At 42.8% G+C, this 20,796-nt stretch overlaps 2 protein-coding genes across 5 annotated transcripts; one reads left to right on the forward strand and one right to left on the reverse strand.

The window, feature by feature from the left end:
- The first annotated feature begins 4,439 nt into the window (after nt 1-4,439).
- On the forward strand, nt 4,440-9,224 carry LOC115139271 (F-box only protein 30-like). 3 transcript variants are annotated; one of them, XM_029676461.2, is made up of 3 exons: nt 4,440-4,775; nt 5,546-7,998; nt 8,315-9,224. In XM_029676461.2, the coding sequence occupies exons 2-3, from the start codon at nt 5,572-5,574 to the stop codon at nt 8,513-8,515; spliced, it is 2,628 nt and encodes an 875-aa protein (XP_029532321.1). In that variant the 5' UTR covers nt 4,440-4,775; nt 5,546-5,571; the 3' UTR covers nt 8,516-9,224. The 3 variants fall into 3 exon arrangements, with proteins under 3 accessions (XP_029532321.1, XP_029532320.1, XP_029532318.2); XM_029676460.2 differs by having other exon boundaries at nt 4,441-4,910; XM_029676458.2 differs by lacking the exon at nt 4,440-4,775 and adding an exon at nt 4,929-5,109.
- On the reverse strand, nt 9,191-20,750 carry LOC115139272 (hydroperoxide isomerase ALOXE3-like). Of its 2 annotated transcripts, XM_065026299.1 has the most exons (14): nt 20,525-20,750; nt 19,437-19,641; nt 19,183-19,264; nt 15,259-15,381; nt 14,948-15,051; nt 14,520-14,692; nt 14,036-14,179; nt 13,052-13,255; nt 12,035-12,121; nt 11,736-11,905; nt 11,489-11,610; nt 11,294-11,394; nt 10,950-11,120; nt 9,191-9,805 (listed from the first exon to the last, which is right to left on the reverse strand). In XM_065026299.1, the coding sequence occupies exons 1-14, from the start codon at nt 20,684-20,686 to the stop codon at nt 9,611-9,613; spliced, it is 2,043 nt and encodes a 680-aa protein (XP_064882371.1). In that variant the 5' UTR covers nt 20,687-20,750; the 3' UTR covers nt 9,191-9,610. The 2 variants fall into 2 exon arrangements, with proteins under 2 accessions (XP_064882371.1, XP_064882370.1); XM_065026298.1 differs by having other exon boundaries at nt 11,736-12,121.
- Nucleotides 20,751-20,796: the final 46 nt, after the last annotated feature.

Genomic DNA, 20,796 nt, shown 5'->3' on the forward strand with positions numbered 1-20,796 from the left:
TAGTGAACATTTGCCCCGTCTGTTTTACCTCTGCCCATCTGGAGACAACGTCATTTACAGCTATAGATTTGTTTTTAGCTTTAAATTGTATGACTCTAGGGTCACATAAAGGGCTATGAAGTAGCAGGCAGGTGACTAGAGGAGAGGTAAAGAGTGCTTCGTCCCTTGAGCTAACAGTAGTCATACTATAGTACTTCCCACAATCGGTCAACTTAAGATATTTCCTTTAGGTGCAGTGTGCTTTCTTTCTGTAATGTAACGTAAAGTCTATTAAAACAATAACCAACAACCCCAAGTCATAAAATAACCATATACCTCAAATACATAGCTTGGAGTTATAGAGGCGGCAGATAGCCTAGTGGTTAGAAAGGGTAGAAATGTTGCTGGATTGAATCCCCGAGCTGACAAGGTAAAAAATCTGTCGTTCAGCCCCTGAACAAGGCAGTTAACCCACTGTTCCTAGACCAGTTAACCCACATCCCTGGCAGGCCGCCATTGTAAATAAGAATTTCTTCTTAACGGACTTGACTAGTTAAATAAATGTTCAATAAATAAATCAAATAGAATGACTTGCAGAGATTTAATGCAGTGATTTAAAAAAATATATATATATTGTTATTTTACCTTTATTTGACCAGGTACGTTAGTTGAGAACTAGTTCTCATTTACAACTGCGACCTGGCCAAGATAAAGCAAAGCAGTGCGACACAAACAACAACACAGAGTTACACATGGAATAAACAAGCGTACAGTCAATAACACAATAGAAAAAAAGAAAGTGTATATACAGTGTGTGCATATGGCGTGAGAAGGTAAGGCAATAAATAGGCCGTAGTAGCAAAGTAATTACAATTTAGCTAATTAACACTGGAGTGATAGATGTGCAGATTATGATGTGGAAGTAGAAATACTGGTGTGCAAAAGAGCAGAAAATTAAATAAAAACAATATGGGGATGAGGTAGGTAGATTGGATGGGCTATTTACAGATGGGCTATGTACAGCTGCAGCGATCGGTAAGCTGCTCGGATAGCTGATGTTTAAAGTTAGTGAGGGAAATATAAGTCTCCAGCTTCAGCGATTTTTGCAATTCGTTCCAGTCATTGGCAGCAGAGAACTGGAAGGAAAGGCGGCCAAAGAGGTGTTGGCTTTGGGGATGACCAGTGAGATATACCTTCTGGAGCGCGTGCTAAGGGTAGATGTAGTTATCGTGACCAGTGAGCTGAGATAAGGCGGAGCTTTACCTAGCAAAGACTTATAGTTGACCTGGAGCCAGTGGGTCTGGCGACAAATATGTAGCGAGGGCCAGATTAGAGCACACAGGTCGCAGTGGTGGGTGGTTTATGGGGCTTTGGTAACAAAACGGATGGCACTGTGATAGACTGCATCCAATTTGCTGAGTAGAGTGTTGGAGGCTATTTTGTAAATGACATTGCCGCAGTCGAGGATCGGTAGGATAGTCAGTTTTACCAGGGAATGTTTGGCGGCGTGAGTGAAGGAGGCTTTGTTGCAGAATAGAAAGCCAATTCTAGATTTAATTTAGGATTGGAGATGTTTAATATGAGTCTGGAAGGAGAGTTTACAGTCTAGCCAGACACCTAGATATTTGTAGTTGTCCACATATTCTAAGTCAGAACTGTCCAGAGTAGTGATGCTAGTCGGGCGGGCAGGTGCGGGCAGCGAACGGTTGAAAAGCATGCATTTAGTTTTACTAGCGTTTAAGAGCAGTTGGAGGCCACGGAAGGAGTGTTGTATGGCATTGAAGCTCGTTTGGAGGTTTTTTAACACAGTGTCCAAAGAAGGGCCAGATGAATACAGAATGGTGTCGTCTACATAGAGGTGGATCAGGGAATCACCAGCAGCAAGAGCGACATCATTGATATATACAGAGAACAGAGTCGGCCCGAGAATTGAACCCTGTGGCACCCCCATAGAGAATGCCAGAGGTCCGGACAACAGGCCCTCCGATTTGAAACACTGAACTCTGTCTGAGAAGTAGTTGGTGAACCAGGCGAGGTAGTCATTTGAGAAACCAAGGCTGCTGAGTCTGCCGATAAGAATACGGTGATTCACAGTGTCGAAAGCCTTGGTCAGATCGATGAAGACGGCAGCACAGTACAATCTTTTATCGATGACGGTTATGATATCGTTTAGTACCTTGAGCGTGGCTGAGGTGCACCCGTGACCAGCTCGGAAACCGGATTGCACAGCGGAGAAGGTACGGTGGGATTCGAAATGGTCGGTGATCTGTTTAACTTGGCTTTCGAAAGGCAGGGCAGGATGGATATACGTCTGTAGCAGTTTGGGTCAAGAGTGTCCCCCCCTTTGAAGAGGGGGATGACCGCAGCTGCTTTCCAATCTTTGGGAATCTCAGACGACACAAAAGAGAGGTTGAACAGGCTAGTAATAGGGGTGGCAACAATTTCAGCAGATAATTTTAGAAAGGGTCCAGATTGTCTAGCCCGGTTGATTTGTAGGGGTCCAGATTTTGCAGCTCTTTCAGAACATCAGCTGACTGGATTTGGGAGAAGGAGAAATGGGGAAGGCTTGGGTGAGTTGCTGTGGGGGGTGCAGTGCTGTTGACCGGGGTAGGGGTAGGCAGGTGGAAAGCATGAGCAGCCGTAGAAAAATGCTTATTGAAATTCTCAATTATAGTGGATTTCTCGGTGGTGACAGTGTTTCCTATCTTCAGAGCAGTGGGCAACTGGGAGGTGGTGTTCTTATTCTCCATGGACTTTACAGTGTTTACTTTTTTGAGTTTGTGTTGCAGGAAGCAAATTTCTGCTTGAAAAAGCTAGCCTTGGCTTTTCTAACTGCCTGTGTATATTGGTTTCTAGCTTCCCTGAAAATTTGCATATCACTGGGGCTGTTCGATACTAATGCAGAACGCCATAGGATGTTTTTGTGTTGGTTAAGGGCAGTCTGGAGAGAACCAAGGGCTATATCTGTTCCTGGTTCTAAATTTATTGAATGGGGCATGCTTATTTAAGATGGTTAGGAAGGCATTTAAATAAAAAACAGGCATCCTCTACTGACGGGATGAGATCAATATCCTTCCAGGATACCCCAGCCAGGTCGATTAGAAAGGCCTGCTCGCTGAAGTGTTTCAGGGAGCGTTTGGCAGTGATGAGTGGAGGTCGTTTGACTGCTGACCCATTACGGATGCAGGCAATGAGGCAGTGATCACTGAGATCTTGGTTGAAAACAGCAGAGGTGTATTTAGAGGGCAAGTTGGTTAGGATGATATCTATGCGGGTGCCCGTGTTTACGGCTTTGGGGTGGTACCTGGTAGGTTCATTGATAATTTGTGTGAGATTGAGGGCATCAAGCTTAGATTGTAGGATGGCTAGGGTGTTAAGCATGTTCCAGTTTAGGTCGCCTAGCAGCACGAGCTCTGAAGATAGATGGGGGGCAATCAGTTCACATATGGTGTCCAGAGCACAGCTGGGGGCAGAGGGTGGTCTATAGCAAGCGGCAACGGTGAGAGACTTGTTTTTAGAGAGGTGGATTTTTAAGTAGAAGTTCAAATTGTTTGGGTACAGACCTGGATAGTAGGACAGAACTCTGCAGGCTATATTTGCAGTAGATTGCAATTACCGCCCCCTTTGGCCATTCTATCTTGTCTGAAAATGTTGGTTTTCAATAAATAAAGTACTTTCAGTAAATAAAGTATTTTTTTCAGTAATTTCAATAAATGGTTATTGAAATTCTCGATTATCGTGGATTTATCGGTGGTGACAGTGTTACCTAGCCTCAGTGCAGTGGGCAGCTGGGAGGAGGTGCTCTTGTTCTCCATGCACCTTACAGTGTCCCAGAACTTTTTGGAGTTAGAGCTACAGGATGCAAATTTCTGTTTGAAAAAGCTAGCCTTTGCACACTGACTGTGTGTATTGGTTCTTGACTTCCCTGAACAGTTGCATATCACGGGGACTATTCGATGCTATTGCAGTCGGCCAAAGGGTGTTTTTGTGCTGGTCGAGGGCAGTCAGGTCTGGAGTGAACCAAGGGCTATATCTGTTCTTCTCTGGAGGTGGTATTGCTTATCACGTGGTCTGGTATACCGCTACTAAACAAAAAAAGATAGAATGAGATGTTTTAAAATCCAATGGCTATTCTGAGATTTGACTATGAAAGTCTGCAATTGGTCTGCTGGGTTTCCTGAATTAGCTCGCTCGACTAACGTTTAGCAGACAGACTAGTTCTCAAGACTATAGAAAGCTGCATTCATTACTATGGTGTAGATCTAGCCTTTATTTTTTCTAAATCCTTCTAAATTAATTTATGTGTCGGTAGATTGATATTTCGACATGCATTTTTAAAAAGATTTTGCAATGTATAATTAATTGATCACTGTACTTACATCGCAAAAAGCCATGCCCGCTCCTGAATCGGATGATGACGATTTTATCATTACGTGGCTGCTGCGTGATGACGGCATCAACTAGCGTCTCAACTAGGGATATCAAAATTATACAAGTTGCTAATTTCAAGTTGCTAATCAAGAATCGCAGTACTACCTAATATAAAAAAAGTGGTATGAAGATATGGTATACGATTACATAGAGATGTAATAAGAGTAGTTTTATGAAAACTTCACAGGCCAAACTTCCTAGGTTGAAGATGAATTCATTTTTTTGACCTATCTCGCAAACTTCTATAAGAAGGAAGGAACACCCCGACCCACATGACAACCATTGTCCAATGGGAACACACATCCCTGGGATCATCTCTCAGTTTAGAATAGAGGGAGAAGCAACAGCGGACAACGCATAGGGAGGTTGGTTGAAAGACAAGAGGAGAGATGTATAGGAAAAAAGTTGTTTACATCCATTTGTAACTGTAATATGAACGGACACGTAGCTGGATTGCTATAGTCGTTGAGTTTGAGCAATCGAGTCACGTCAACGCTACGGTAATTAGCCAATAATTGAAGTTTCTTTCTGAGTTATTGTTCATGGGACAGCTGAAAGTTAGTGGCTCTTTCGTCACTCAGACTGCGACACGGTCTTCTTGCTATGTTAGGAGTTGTCTCAACACCTACACCGAATCCCACCATCAGCATGACCTGTCTGTGAAATCAGTCCTTCAAATAGTATTTCTTCATTCATTAGGTTTGCTTTTGGTTTATCAAGCTGAACCTTAATAGCTGGCTTGTTTTCCTTTGCTGACAAAGCTGGCTAGCTAGCGGCTAACTAAGGCTAAGTAGCTGGTCAGCCAAGTTATTATTAGGCTATTGGTGTTACAATGACTCAACATAGCTAAGCTAGCTCGCTCTTTAGCTTAGGTATTGAACTGAGCTAACCTACTGTAGATTCATCATTTCCTATCCAAATTATTCCTTGCTACACTGTTGCTACTTGAGGAATGAATGGCTGGGTTTGATATTTTTCAACCAAATTGAAATGACTAGTGTACTGTATTGTATGCACCCGCTTGTACACACAAATTAACATTCATTCCTGTGTATATTGTCTCCTTTTTCCTCTGTGTTGTGGACTCTCCCCTTCCCATCACCACACCTCCCTGCTCCACCTTACACCCCTCCAGAAACTCCACTCCCCCTCTTCTTAAAGATGGCGCTGCAACATACCCACTGTGTGACCTGCCTGAGTCAGAGGTGCATGACCAGGCCTGAACCTGGTATCTCCTGTGACCTGGTCACCTGCCCCTTGGTCTGCGGGGCCATTTTCCACACCTGCAAAGGACCCGAGCACCGCCTCCTCTGCCCCCTGGAGAGGGTGCCCTGCCTGAACAGTGGCTTTGGCTGCCCTGCCACCCTGGTGCGGACCCGGATTCCCGCGCATCTGGAGGTGTGCCCAGCAGGCGTGGTGTGCTGCACCATGGAGTGGAACAGGTGGCCGATCAGCTGCCTGGACTACACCTCATACGAGAGCCTGAGCTGGGGGGTGGAGGAGACAGAGCAGCTGGACATGGCGCTCGCCCTGCAGGACCAACACACACTGATCGAGTCCCTCAAGGTGGTCGCCATGGCGCCCACGGTTGAAAGACAGCCACCGGTTGTCGCCGTAGAGAGCGAGAAGGACACTGCTTCGGACTCGGCTGTGCTGGTGGTGGCCGACCCTATAGCTGCCACTTCTGAGTCACCGCCACCATTGACGCCGCAGTCACCACCACCATTGACACCACCGCTGGGCTCAGCAAAGGATAAAATTGCCAATGGAATAAACGGTTTGAACGAGGAGCGGTATAGCAAGCTGTACGAGGCCACAGTGGAGACGGCGAGGAGCCTTGCCGCCGCGTTGGACGTCCTCAGCAGCGCTAACAACACCTCTGACAACAACACAGAGCAACACATCAACGGAGGAGCAGTGCTGGGGCCTCAGCATAGCGAGAACAGCAGTGACAGGAATGAGGAGCTGCTGCTTCACAACAGACTGGAGGTCAAAGGTCCTGTAGCTGAGGGTGTGAATTTGAAGGAGTGCTATGGACAGCTGCACCAACTCCACCAGGCTACAGTCCAGCTAAGGAGGAGCCTGGTCACAGCCCTGGGTGACCTCGGCAACACAGTAAAATACACAGACCCAATCAACGGAGGCCCCTCTCACCCTCAGGCAGAACCTAACAGCAGCTTCCACCAATTGGAAGATGCAGACTCAATTCATGTTGAGATGAAAGATGCTGAGGCAGGATCATCAGTCGGACCGCTGAGAGTGGTCAGCAGAACCGACAGTGCGGTTGCCATGAATGTTGTTGCTGATGGCAACATGCAGATGGAGCTTTTAGGTAGGGCCTCAAAGAGTGTTGAGAGGATGGATGGACATAGCCTATGTAATGGTTGTTTGAGTGGGGAAGGCTCCCAGAAGAGGCCACAGGAGCAGGTCTTAGGTTCAGATTCAGCAGACCAGCAACAGCCTGGAACCAGTTGGTCCACCAGTGAAACAGTATGCCTAGTCAAGGTGCAAGATGACTTGAATCTGTCACCTGTGCCTCAAGGGTCCTGTGTGTCTCAGTCACAGACACAACCCCAGTCTCACCCAGACCCTCCACTAGCACCACCCCTGCATATCCACCAGGGTATTGCACACAGGGCCAGCCACGTGGTCCTAGAGGACAGAGGGCTGGAGAGGAAGTTCCAGAACCACCAGTTGCTCAGAGGCTTGGGCCAGTTTGCTCTGTCCAATGGACGAAGGGTCCGGGTTAGGTTTAGACCCAAAATGGAGGACAAGGCAGTGGATACATCAGACCTGGAGCAGGAGGACGACCCCATGGGCCTGGGGGAGATCGACCTGATCACAGCAGCCCTCCTCTTCTGCCTGGAGGAGTCTCGCAAGTGCCGCAGGATATCTGAAACGACCTATGTCGACGGCTTCCACGTCGACTTCGGCACGCAGACCTTTACTTTCCCAGCGGCCATCTTGGTGACCAGCACAAGGGTAGGCGACGTAGCGTCTGCGGCTGCCTGCGACCACGCGCCCCAACTATCCTACCCCAGCCCCTTCCGCACCCTCCGCCTGGACCTGGTTCTAGAGGAGGTTCCACAGATCCGGAACATGCCATGTAATCGTCTCCAGCAAATGTTCTCCTTCGTTTGTGGCCAGCTGTTCCGCAGGGATGAGTACTCCTCCCACTTCAAGAACGTCCACGAGGACATCCACGCGGGCCTCAACGGTTGGATGGAGCACCGCTGTCCCCTGGCTTACTACGGCTGCACCTACTCCCAGCGCAGGTTCTGCCCCTCATCCCAGGGTTCAAAGGTCATCCATGACCGGAACCTTCGGTCATTTGGGGTGCAGCCAAGCCCCGTTGGGGGGGAACCATTGGGCGAGTCCCAATCAGACCAATTCAGTGGGCTTCCCTTTGAGGTGCTGGAACATGTGGCCCGCTTCCTAGACGGCTTCAGCCTGTGCCAGCTGTCCGTGGTGTCGCGGACCATGAGGGATGTGTGTGCTAGCCTGCTGCAGTCCCGGGGGATAGTGGAACTACGTTGGGAGAGGAGGCAGTACCCAAATGGAACCTTCTCATGGCAGATCAAAGACAGGGTAAATAACTCACATTTGTTGGCTGAAACTGGACCACCAGGTGTAAGATGTGCAAAAGTTTGATTTTTAGACCGCCAGTATTATAGTTTAGAGCCATATTTACAACCACATCTGAGGATTTACATTCCCAGTCTGGGATTTTAGCGTGCCACTGCCACGATAGGGTCTTCTTATTTCGGCACTGACACATGTACAATAGCACTGATGTTAAATCCCTTACCCTATACCCCATTTAAATGTTTGCATGTATAGGCTAATACTACTGGATTGAACTCTCTTGCCCTCTTATCAATACTCTCTTGTTCTGTTTGGGCAGGTGTGGAGATTCAGCACTGCCTTCAGCCCCGTTATCGAGTGGCGGTTCGCCGAAGTCTCCAGCATGTCCGACCATCTGAGGACGTGCCGCTACAACACCATCGAGCGCAAGATGGAGGCCGTTCCACTGCCGTCCATGTGCACAGCCAGAGACCGATCCCTCCTCTCCATCTTGAAACTCCAGGAGCAACACATGACCTAACCTCTGTTAGCTACACTGTGTAATTTAATACCATAGGTTTTGATGTTACATGTATTTTTTATATTGAAAAATAATGTGGGAAAATCTCAATTGCATACTACTTGTGTCCTCTCCCCTCCTTCTCAAAACCCATTGGAGGAGAAGGTCAGAGAGGAGGGACCTCTGGCTTTCTCATCCAATGGGTTTTGAGGAGGAGAGGATGTTAGCAGTATGCAATTGTGATTCTCCCTGTGTCCCGTGTTGTATGACGGTTGAAGAGCCTTAATGTATGAAATAATACTTGATCTGCTTGACACACGGTTACAGTAGGTTTCTTGACCTGCAGTGTATCCATACTAGATGTAAATTAGTACTATTTAACTTGCATGGTTTGTTGGTGTTTAAATCGTGCCCCTATTTTGGTAACATGATTTTCTTGGACAAATACTGACTATACATAGAAAGAAATATAAATATTTTCACTGTCTTGCATTTCAGCAAGTTATTTTCCATAGCACTTTAAAGGAATGTGCAAGTCCCTGGTCACTCTTATACCAATGTACCAAAAGCATCAATATGTAATATGTGCAAACTGGACTTGAAGGACCAGTGGGTTGGACCAGAAAGTGACCACAAAACAAAGGAAGAGAAGTCATGCGTGGTCACATGGAGCTGTCCCAACAATGCATGTGATTTTGTTGCTGTTTAATAAAATGAATCTTCAATAACACCTTTCATGATCTTCCTTGTGTTTGTCTAGCTCTTTGATATATTTTTATCAGCACCATAGAGCTTCAGTGAATCAGACAAACTTTAATTTATTTGATCATTAAAAGTACATAAAGCTGCTCACTACCACCTGTTAACTTGAGAGGAAGTGCAATAAAACATGGTTATTGAGATCAAAGAAGACAAGATGGAGTATATTTACATTCTCCATCTTTCCAAAGGTTACATAAAATGTTCACTTTGATGCTCATAATTAGTAACAGATTTGCATAACTCTGGTTATTGGCAGAAGGGTATACTGTATTCTTTGGACACACTACTATGCCCTGTACTACAGGGCTTGCGAGCAACTTTGCATGCTCAGTCATTATGGTAACATGAACCGGCTCACATAGATACACTATTCTCCATCTCGGCAGGGTTCAGGTAGTTATAAGGTGGTGTAAATGTGGAATTCCTCTCAGTGATTGACTCACTGAGGTAGGATAACTCAGCCTGAAAGTGCTTCATCATCTGCTTGGTCACATCAAAGTATCCATCAGTCTCGTCAAAGTATTGATTTGGGTATGAGCCAAGGGGGATCTGAGGAAAACAGACGATATTCCAATTTATTACTTTGTGGGAGAAGAAAATCTCCAGATATAAGAAGAAGCAAATGAGTGAGTTATGTATTTGTGATGATTAGGCCTGTCGGGTCATTGGAGCAGTGGGTAAAGTACTTAATTAGGAATACTTTAAAGTACTACTTACAGTAAGTTGTTTTTTGGGGTATCTATACTTTACTTTACTATTCATATTTTTGACAACTTTTACTTTTAGTCCACTACATTCCTAAGGAAAATAATGTACTTTTTACTCCATACATTTTCCCTGACACCCAAAAGTACTCGTTACATTTTGAATGCTTAACAGAACAGGAACATGGTCCAATTCACACACTTATCAAGAGAACATCCCTGGTCATAACTACAGCCTCTGACTTGGTGGACTCACTAAACACAAATACTTCATTTGTACATTATGTCTGAGTATTGGAGTATGCCCCTGCCTATTATATTTAGCAATTACATTTACTTTTGATACTTAAGTATATTTATACTTTAAAATTCTTACTCAAGTAGTATTTTGCTGGGTGACTGTCACATTTACTTGAGTCGTTTTCGATGAAGGTATCTTTAGTATGACAAATTACTTTTCCCACCACTTCATTGGTGTCAGGTATAGACTAGACTTGAGCAACAATGTCCCTGTTTGAATACTTTCAAAATGCACCCTTCTTTTCTTATTTCCTTGAGGAAATAGCTGATCTGTAACTGTGAGATTGGTGAAAGCAATGGGGAGGAAACCAGAGGAGGCTGGTGGGAGGAGCTATAGGAGGACTGGCTCAATGTAATGGCTAGAATGGAATAATTGGAACAGTATCAAACACATGAATCATATGCAAACCACATGACTCTGTTCTATCCATTCCATTCCAGCCATTACGATGAGCCCATCCTCCTATAGCTCTTCCACCAGCCTCCTCTGGTGGAAACAATGTTTTCACCTAACCCACACAGAGACCTGTGATTACCTCAAGCAAATAGGGTGGGAAGGGAGAAAGGAAGGATGCAATTGTATTCGAACAGGGTCAATGACTGCAGCAACAGTGACCACAGCACATCAAAGATATGACTCTAAAAATTCCCATATCTAAGAGGGTCAAATCATTGAGGTCAAAACTCACAAAGTCTGAGTATTTTTTGCTGAGCAGCCATGTGGATGCCATTCCCCTCACTGTTGAGCCGACATCTGGCAGTGTCTCAAAAATGGTGCTCATGCTAGAGCACCCCTTAGTGGTGGGAGGAGCTTTGCATAGAAATATGGGGCTGTTGGGTACCCAGCTGCAGTAGTCAAACTAGGAAAGAGAAAGTAGTCATATGTAAACAAAACACAAAAAAATAAATATACATATATATATTATGTTTTTTAAATAAAAATACATATTTTATATATATATATATATATATATATACTTATCAGTCCTGCAATGTAATTTGTTAACTTGTTTTGCTCTCTTCCTCATCTCACTTGTCCCATGCTGACAGCAGAATGTTGTGCTGACACAGTGAAGATCACCATGGTGATGAATTTGATGACTTCCTTCACTGTGTCGAAACGTTGAGGGATTCCTGGGAAGGTGACATCAGTGGATGAGGATAAGGATCTTAAACAATAGAACTACAACAGTGACATTTCATCTGTTCATTTGATGAGTCATCATACCTGACTTTCCGTTTCCAAGGAACCCATGGATGAAGATCTCGTGGATCCAGTCCTGAAGCTCAGAGTCCCTGGACACTTCACTGTCAGAGGAGTAGAAGTGCTCCACCATCCCCTGGACAAAGCTTCACATCACAACAATCAAGCACTTATCTATGTTTGTGTTATTTTTTACAATACAATTATTTAATTGGCCATTAAGGTTACTAAGGTATTACTAATATGTCCATCAGTGTAGCCATAGCTCCACCTGTTGATGATGTTCCACAGCTTCAGGCCATCCTCCCTGTAGTAGAAGTTAGGGATGGACTCCAGTCCTCGTGCAACAATGTTCTCTGGCAGACAGAGGGAGCTGTAGGTGATTTCTGAGTGTGCCCTTTTCAAGAGTTCCTTCAACCCCTCCAGTCCTAAAGTGGTGTCCTGGATAAATGTTCGCTTTTTTGTAATTTTTCGTGACACTTCAATAAAATATGCATTTGTTATCGTTAGGGTAGTAATGTCTATTGGGTTAGCTTTTAAGCTGTGTATACTTTTACTGTATTTAAATACCTTAGTTAAGCCTTCTTCAGGTCCAAAAAGTATTTCACGGCTAATGGTGTTTACCGGCAAGGTATAACGGAAGTGGGGAATCAGCAACTGGACCGAGTACAGACAATTAGGAAGAGGGAAGTAAAGAAAGTTACAAATATACATTGAAAAATCTTTGTTAAAAACGTATTCGGGATTGGTGTCAGTGAAAAAAAGGGGTCCTTAAGAGGTCCAATGCAGCCATTTATATCTCAATATCAAATCATTTCTGAGTAACAATAAAGTACCTTACTGTGATTGTTTCAATTAAAATGGTCAAAAAGAAACACAAGTAGCTTCTTAGCAAGGAGCAATTTCTCAAGCAAGAATTTTGCTAGGACTGTCTGGGAGCGGTCTAAGTGGGAAGGGGGAAACTAAAAACTAAAAAGGCTTGGAACGCTCTTTCTTATTCGTCTATTAATTAATTTACCACTTGATGATGTCACCAGGCAGGTCGAAACTCCTTCCCATCAAAACAAACTGAAATTTCAGTCTGTCTTTTCCAACACCTCTTGCACTTAAAGGGAATTATCACCATGTTCACAATATCACTGTATTATTTCAACCTCATAGTTTGGAAAAATATATAAAAGACAGGATAATCATGTTTTTCACTGCCCCGGGTCATGTTTAACATACTGACATCCCATTATTCTAACATAGTAAATTGAAGTAAAAAATTGAATCATTAATGGTGAAACTGCCACATCCGTTTGGGATATTATAAAAACAAATAAGTTACTGCAAACAACGAACACTGTGTTTTTCCCTTGAATATCATTGCACACGTGACAGAACAGGAGAATATGTACTGCAATTTGTTTTACCACACTGATCGACGCAGTTCACGTCCGTTTCATCCACACAACAAAAACAATAACAAAGGTGCTGGGGCGGACAATGGTGCTATTTCCCCTAATGAGGATTCCATCTTGAAACAAGACACTTTTTGATAGTTGATTATTTGGTGGGACCCCAGTCTGTGTCAGGTTGTCATACCTTGTGGAGAGGGTGCATGATAGGAAGGCTCCGGTGGGTTGCCATAGCAAAGGCCTCAGCCAGTAAATGAGTGCCCAGCAGATTATAGCTATTCTGGTGTTCAATGAAATCTGCGTTCCTCACAAACATCTTGGCTAGCAGCCAGTCGTGCTCAGAGTCGCTAGGCAGATATATGGGGTTCTGCTGAGAGGGCTGCTGCTCCAGCTGTGAGGTCAGAGAAACCCAGAACCAAAGGAATAACTTTCATGACAACATTGTTCAGGTACAATTCTCAATACACAAACATGTAGCATTTTGGCAAATAAACTTATTAATGTCATATCAACATTCAAATATGGATCCAAACATGGACTGACTCTCCCTTCTCAGATCTATCATTTAAATAGCCTTGAATACTGTACATACATGATATTGATTAGGGGCTGTGATGTAATGATAACTGTGGAAAGTAGCTTTGTTTTGAGAAGAAGCGTTTAGCATGTTTTTTCCTTTCTTTTCTGTTAACAAGACATTCTTTCTCTTGTTTTTAAATTATTTTTAAATTGTTGTTTAATGGTTGTTTTTTTCTAATGACATTTGGTTGAGCTTTGTGGAACAGTTAGGATGGTACTACAGATGTAGGATCTTAATTTGAGCGAGTTTGCTACAGGAGCAAAATAATCCTTCAGCAACAGGAAATGTGAATTATTAAGTGGATTATAATTAATGGACATTTTTGTAGGGTTTTTATACTTTTTTGGTAAGGGAAAATCCAGTCTGAAATTTCAAAGTGGAAATTACAAACTTCAGAAGTCCCTTTAAACCTCAAATATCCTAAAAGTTTTCCTGCAACAGGGTGATTAAATTAAGACCCTACATCTGTATTTTTTTAGCTTTATGCTGAATTGTCTAGAAATTTTTCTGAAGACAGCTGCATGTTTTAGTTTACCATTTGACCCTAATGTCTATGTCACTTAAGTATGCCATTGGTGCAGGTGCGTGTACCTGGATGGCGATAGGTGTCAGATTGTCCTCTGGGTTATTATAGAACAGGCAGAGAGCAGCAGTGAGAGGCAGTGGTTCACCGTTTACCACCCGGGTTGGCACACCCTCAAGCCTCTTGTAGTCGCAAATAAATATGTTTCCTTTCTGTAGGGAGGACAAAAGAAGATGGAAGTTAAGGCATTTGTGGTCTAATTTAATTTACTTAAAGTAGTTATAGTAGCTCATGACGCTCACACAATGGCTCCTACTAACAGAAAGACAAAATATACGATTTAAGGTATCAAGGGGTTGTATAAGGGAACAGCAGGGGCACAAGCAATGAACCCTGTGCAACACCAAATTACATTTTACCACCAGTTTAGGGGAAGAAACCCTCTAACTCCATTGTATTGTTAACTAGCACCACCCACCTGTGATAAAATACAAATCTATACAGCATATTTAGAGATCCAAGGCGTGGCTAAGACCAACTTGTTTTTCATACCTTCATCTCCGTCGCCAGGGAACTCCCGTCCTCCAGGAAGGGCTGTACCATCTCGTCTGTGACAGGGAAGTTGGGGGGAAGCGTTGTGCAGCGCTGGATCACATTGGGGTTGGTTCCATTCAGAAACTGGGACCCGAAAAAGTCATCCTCCTTCCAGTGCTCAGAGACATATTCTAGGATGGAGGTATTATGTCCGTGTAAGCTTAAACACATCTCTAGATTGATTCAACAAACACGTCTCACTAGGACAGAGTTATGGCAGTATGCACTAGCCTAATAAGTGTATGGTTTTGAAGAGCAAGGACATTTGGTATCATTTTTAAGCTGGTAGGGCCCACTGATGTAAGAGCAAGTTGCTGTTTGCTGCAATTACATCTAATAATGCACCCTATGTTTGATGTATTAACTTGAGGGGTCTGCTCTTTTACCTGAGATGGGTGTCTTTCTGAACCAGAATACTTTTTTCATCTTATCCAAGTCTTCCCACTGCTCGGTGGAGTCTGCAAGGCCCTTCAGTTTGAGCTCAAACATTCTGGAAGAGGGTAGATGGGGTTAAAGGCGAAAGGTGAAAGGTTACAGGGATATTTCCTTCATGTTATGTCATTACCATCTCACAGTCTTAGGGATGGTTTTGTGTTTGCATCTTCAGATGGAAGAATGCTACACTGGTGGGTTTTGGTGGGTTTTATGCACTGGTGGGTTTTATATTGGTGGGTTCTATGCACTGCTTTGAACCTACCCTGATTCTCTTGTGTAGATTGTCTCTACCTCTTTGGAAAAGGAAAAGAGAACTTCAGCAGGAAGGGCTGAGAGTTCTTTGGCACTGTTAATGTGGGGAAGTCCCTCAGCAAACTCATTCCACCTGAGGGTGGGATAAGAACACGCACTTATTGAAACAAAGAAATGTGAACAGTTACAGAGACATGTGTACATGTGCTCACAGTAATCTACAGCATTATACAGATGGTCAGTTATGTCAGTGTGTTGATACAGTTACAGAGACATGTGTACATGTGCTCACAGTAATCTACAGCATTATACAGATGGACAGTTACAGAGACATGTGTACATGTGCTCACAGTAATCTACAGCATTATACAGATGGACAGTTACAGAGACATGTGTACATGTGCTCACAGTAATCTACAGCATTATACAGATGGACAGTTATGTCAGTGTGTTGATACAGTTACAGAGACATGTGTACATGTGCTCACAGTAATCTACAGCATTATACAGATGGACGGTTACAGAGACATGTGTACATGTGCTCACAGTAATCTACAGCATTATACAGATGGACAGTTATGTCAGTGTGTTGATACAGTTACAGAGACATGTGTACATGTACTCACAGTAATCTACAGCATTATACAGATGGACAGTTACAGAGACATGTGTACATGTGCTCACAGTAATCTACAGCATTATACAGATGGACAGTTACAGAGACATGTGTACATGTGCTCACAGTAATCTACAGCATTATACAGATGGACAGTTATGTCAGTGTGTTGATACAGTTACAGAGACATGTGTACATGTGCTCACAGTAATCTACAGCATTATACAGATGGACAGTTATGTCAGTGTGTTGATACAGTTACAGAGACATGTGTACATGTGCTCACAGTAATCTACAGCATTATACAGATGGACAGTTACAGAGACATGTGTACATGTGCTCACAGTAATCTACAGCATTATACAGATGGACAGTTATGTCAGTGTGTTGATACAGTTACAGAGACATGTGTACATATACACACAGTAATCTACAGCATTATACAGATGGACAGTTATGTCAGTGTGTTGATACGGGTACAGAGACATGTGTACATGTGCTCACAGTAATCTACAGCATTATACAGATGGACAGTTATGTCAGTGTGTTGATACAGTTACAGAGACATGTGTACATGTGCTCACAGTAATCTACAGCATTATACAGATGGACGGTTACAGAGACATGTGTACATGTGCTCACAGTAATCTACAGCATTATACAGATGGACAGTTATGTCAGTATGTTGATACAGTTACAGAGACATGTGTACATATACACACAGTAATCTACAGCATTATACAGATGGACGGTTATGTCAGTGTGTTGATACGGGTACAGAGACATGTGTACATGTGCTCACAGTAATCTACAGCATTATACAGATGGACAGTTATGTCAGTATGTTGATACAGTTACAGAGACATGTGTACATATACACACAGTAATCTACAGCATTATACAGATGGACGGTTATGTCAGTGTGTTGATACAGTTACAGAGACATGTGTACATGTGCTCACAGTAATCTACAGCATTATACAGATGGACAGTTATGTCAGTATGTTGATACAGTTACAGAGACATGTGTACATATACACACAGTAATCTACAGCATTATACAGATGGACGGTTATGTCAGTGTGTTGATACAGTTACAGAGACATGTGTACATGTACTCACAGTAATCTACAGCATTATACAGATGGACAGTTACAGAGACATGTGTACATGTGCTCACAGTAATCTACAGCATTATACAGATGGACAGTTACAGAGACATGTGTACATGTGCTCACAGTAATCTACAGCATTATACAGATGGACAGTTATGCCAGTGTGTTGATACAGTTACAGAGACATGTGTACATGTACTCACAGTAATCTACAGCATTATACAGATGGACGGTTACAGAGACATGTGTACATGTGCTCACAGTAATCTACAGCATTATACAGATGGACAGTTAGGTCAGTGTGTTGATACAGTTACAGAGACATGTGTACATGTGCTCACAGTAATCTACAGCATTATACAGATGGACAGTTACAGAGACATGTGTACATGTGCTCACAGTAATCTACAGCATTATACAGATGGACAGTTACAGAGACATGTGTACATGTGCTCACAGTAATCTACAGCATTATACAGATGGACAGTTATGTCAGTGTGTTGATACAGTTACAGAGACATGTGTACATGTGCTCACAGTAATCTACAGCATTATACAGATGGACGGTTACAGAGACATGTGTACATGTGCTCACAGTAATCTACAGCATTATACAGATGGACAGTTACAGAGACATGTGTACATGTGCTCACAGTAATCTACAGCATTATACAGATGGACAGTTATGTCAGTGTGTTGATACAGTTACAGAGACATGTGTACATGTACTCACAGTAATCTACAGCATTATACAGATGGACAGTTACAGAGACATGTGTACATGTGCTCACAGTAATCTACAGCATTATACAGATGGACAGTTACAGAGACATGTGTACATGTGCTCACAGTAATCTACAGCATTATACAGATGGACAGTTATGTCAGTGTGTTGATACAGTTACAGAGACATATGTACATGTGCTCACAGTAATCTACAGCATTATACAGATGGACGGTTACAGAGACATGTGTACATGTGCTCACAGTAATCTACAGCATTATACAGATGGACAGTTACAGAGACATGTGTACATGTGCTCACAGTAATCTACAGCATTATACAGATGGACAGTTATGTCAGTGTGTTGATACAGTTACAGAGACATGTGTACATGTGCTCACAGTAATCTACAGCATTATACAGATGGACGGTTACAGAGACATGTGTACATGTGCTCACAGTAATCTACAGCATTATACAGATGGACAGTTATGTCAGTGTGTTGATACAGTTACAGAGACATGTGTACATGTGCTCACAGTAATCTACAGCATTATACAGATGGACAGTTATGTCAGTGTGTTGATACAGTTACAGAGACATGTGTACATGTGCTCACAGTAATCTACAGCATTATACAGATGGACATTTACAGAGACATGTGTTCATGTGCTCACAGTAATCTACAGCATTATACAGATGGACAGTTATGTCAGTGTGTTGATACAGTTACAGAGACATGTGTACATATACACACAGTAATCTACAGCATTATACAGATGGACAGTTATGTCAGTGTGTTGATACAGGTACAGAGACATGTGTACATGTGCTCACAGTAATCTACAGCATTATACAGATGGACAGTTATGTCAGTGTGTTGATACAGTTACAGATACATGTGTACATGTGCTCACAGTAATCTACAGCATTATACAGATGGACGGTTACAGAGACATGTGTACATGTGCTCACAGTAATCTACAGCATTATACAGATGGACAGTTATGTCAGTATGTTGATACAGTTACAGAGACATGTGTACATATACACACAGTAATCTACAGCATTATACAGATGGACGGTTATGTCAGTGTGTTGATACAGTTACAGAGACATGTGTACATGTACTCACAGTAATCTACAGCATTATACAGATGGACGGTTACAGAGACATGTGTACATGTGCTCACAGTAATCTACAGCATTATACAGATGGACAGTTAGGTCAGTGTGTTGATACAGTTACAGAGACATGTGTACATGTACACACAGTAATCTACAGCATTATACAGATGGACAGTTATGTCAGTGTGTTGATACAGTTACAGAGACATGTGTACATGTACTCACAGTAATCTACAGCATTATACAGATGGACAGTTACAGAGACATGTGTACATGTGCTCACAGTAATCTACAGCATTATACAGATGGACAGTTATGTCAGTGTGTTGAGCTGGGAAGTGAAAAACGTACTGGAACAGTTTCTTGTGATGCTCCAGCTCCTTTTTACGATGGTGCACCAGTAGAGGGAGCTCATCCTCAAAAACCTTCCTGGCTGTGAAGTGGAGAGGCATAGAAGGATGACAGAGGATGAGCAAAGTAGGCAAATGTATCACATCTTAGCTACATTCTTGTAATATAAGTTATACAGCTATGCAGAACTTATATGATAAATAACATTGACTAGGGTATTATATTCCCTGAATAAATGCTGATTCAGGGCACACCTTTTCCTCCTCTCAGCTCCACAACCTCCCCTCTGGACACCCATCTGTAACAGGGGAAGTAGATGACATCATGCTCAGGTGTCGTCACGACAACCTTGGAGCAGAACCACTTGTTTTCTGGCAGGAACAGGTACTGCTCTTTCTCCAGCTTAACCAGGAGGAGTTGCCCCAGAGTTGAGGCGGTGGTCACAGTGTAGGTCCCTGTCTGTAGAGAATGGAGATGTGGCAGTTTAAGCCTACATGAGGCAAGTCATTTTGACCAAAATACTTTTTATTTTGCCCAAAAGCTTTTTTGTCCAACATGCCATTTTTACAGCAGAGCCAAACAGTGTAAAAATCCACATGAGCAAAAAAGTTCACTTTTGGGGCTGTTAAGGTGGCACCTGGAAGTGAACTAACCTTTTAAAAATACTATAAAAATGCTTTAGGAGACTATCCTCCTTGAGGCCTGTCATTTTGTACATGTCACTACTAGTATAGAATGCCATCATCCTCGAGACTCTACAATGATGGTGAGTGAATATGAAAAACACTCCAACTCACTTGCATGACAATCTTAATTTCTAGTCACGGTCAGAGAAAACGGCTGATGCAAATGTCCCACATGTGCTTAAGATACCCAAATGTCTCACCTTATCAATATTTGACATACATACTACAGTCTACCTCTCATGAATGAACATACAGTATGATACTGCACACCGTGTTAGTCTCCAGCAGTGTTGCCAGAATGATTTTACCAATTCTGTGAACATCTTCCTATCGACATTATGTATAATCCTGTATATTGTTTGAAGTTGCCAGTTTTGTTTTAGGTGAAATCACACTTTTAAAAGCAGCCTTGAAAGTGATATTTTAGAAAAAAATCTGCCTTCTTCATGGTGCCTCTACCACAATTAGTCGTCTATACTTTGAGTGAAGGGCTATTACACATATTTGCAATTCTTAACTGCAACAACTCAGTTATCGATTCGCTTTTATATTTGTTTCACTGCAGGGTTAAAAAAAAAATATGCAAAAAAGACAGACAAAAAAAAGAGAATCTGTCACTGTCCAGCAACGTGAGGTACGCAAAGCTCATAACTCACCTTTCCAGTCATGACATCTAGGACACAGTTGGCCAAGTTTGTGCGCTCACTTGTCCCGTCCGTTCCGATCAATGTGGCATATATACTGTCAGAGGTAGAAGAGTGCAGAAAGTCACCAGTACTCAGATATATTTTGTACTGGTGTTGTACTAGTATTGCCATGCTTAGTCAACGGCAAAAACAAACAAACCTGAGATAGGCCAAAAATGTACTAGAATATATACCACTCTTTAGTGAATGTAGACAAGTGCAGGTGGAATATGTTTCTCTTT

The sequence above is a fragment of the Oncorhynchus nerka genome, linkage group LG13 (genome assembly GCF_034236695.1).
Source record: "Oncorhynchus nerka isolate Pitt River linkage group LG13, Oner_Uvic_2.0, whole genome shotgun sequence".
In the NCBI taxonomy this organism is placed as follows: domain Eukaryota; kingdom Metazoa; phylum Chordata; class Actinopteri; order Salmoniformes; family Salmonidae; genus Oncorhynchus; species Oncorhynchus nerka.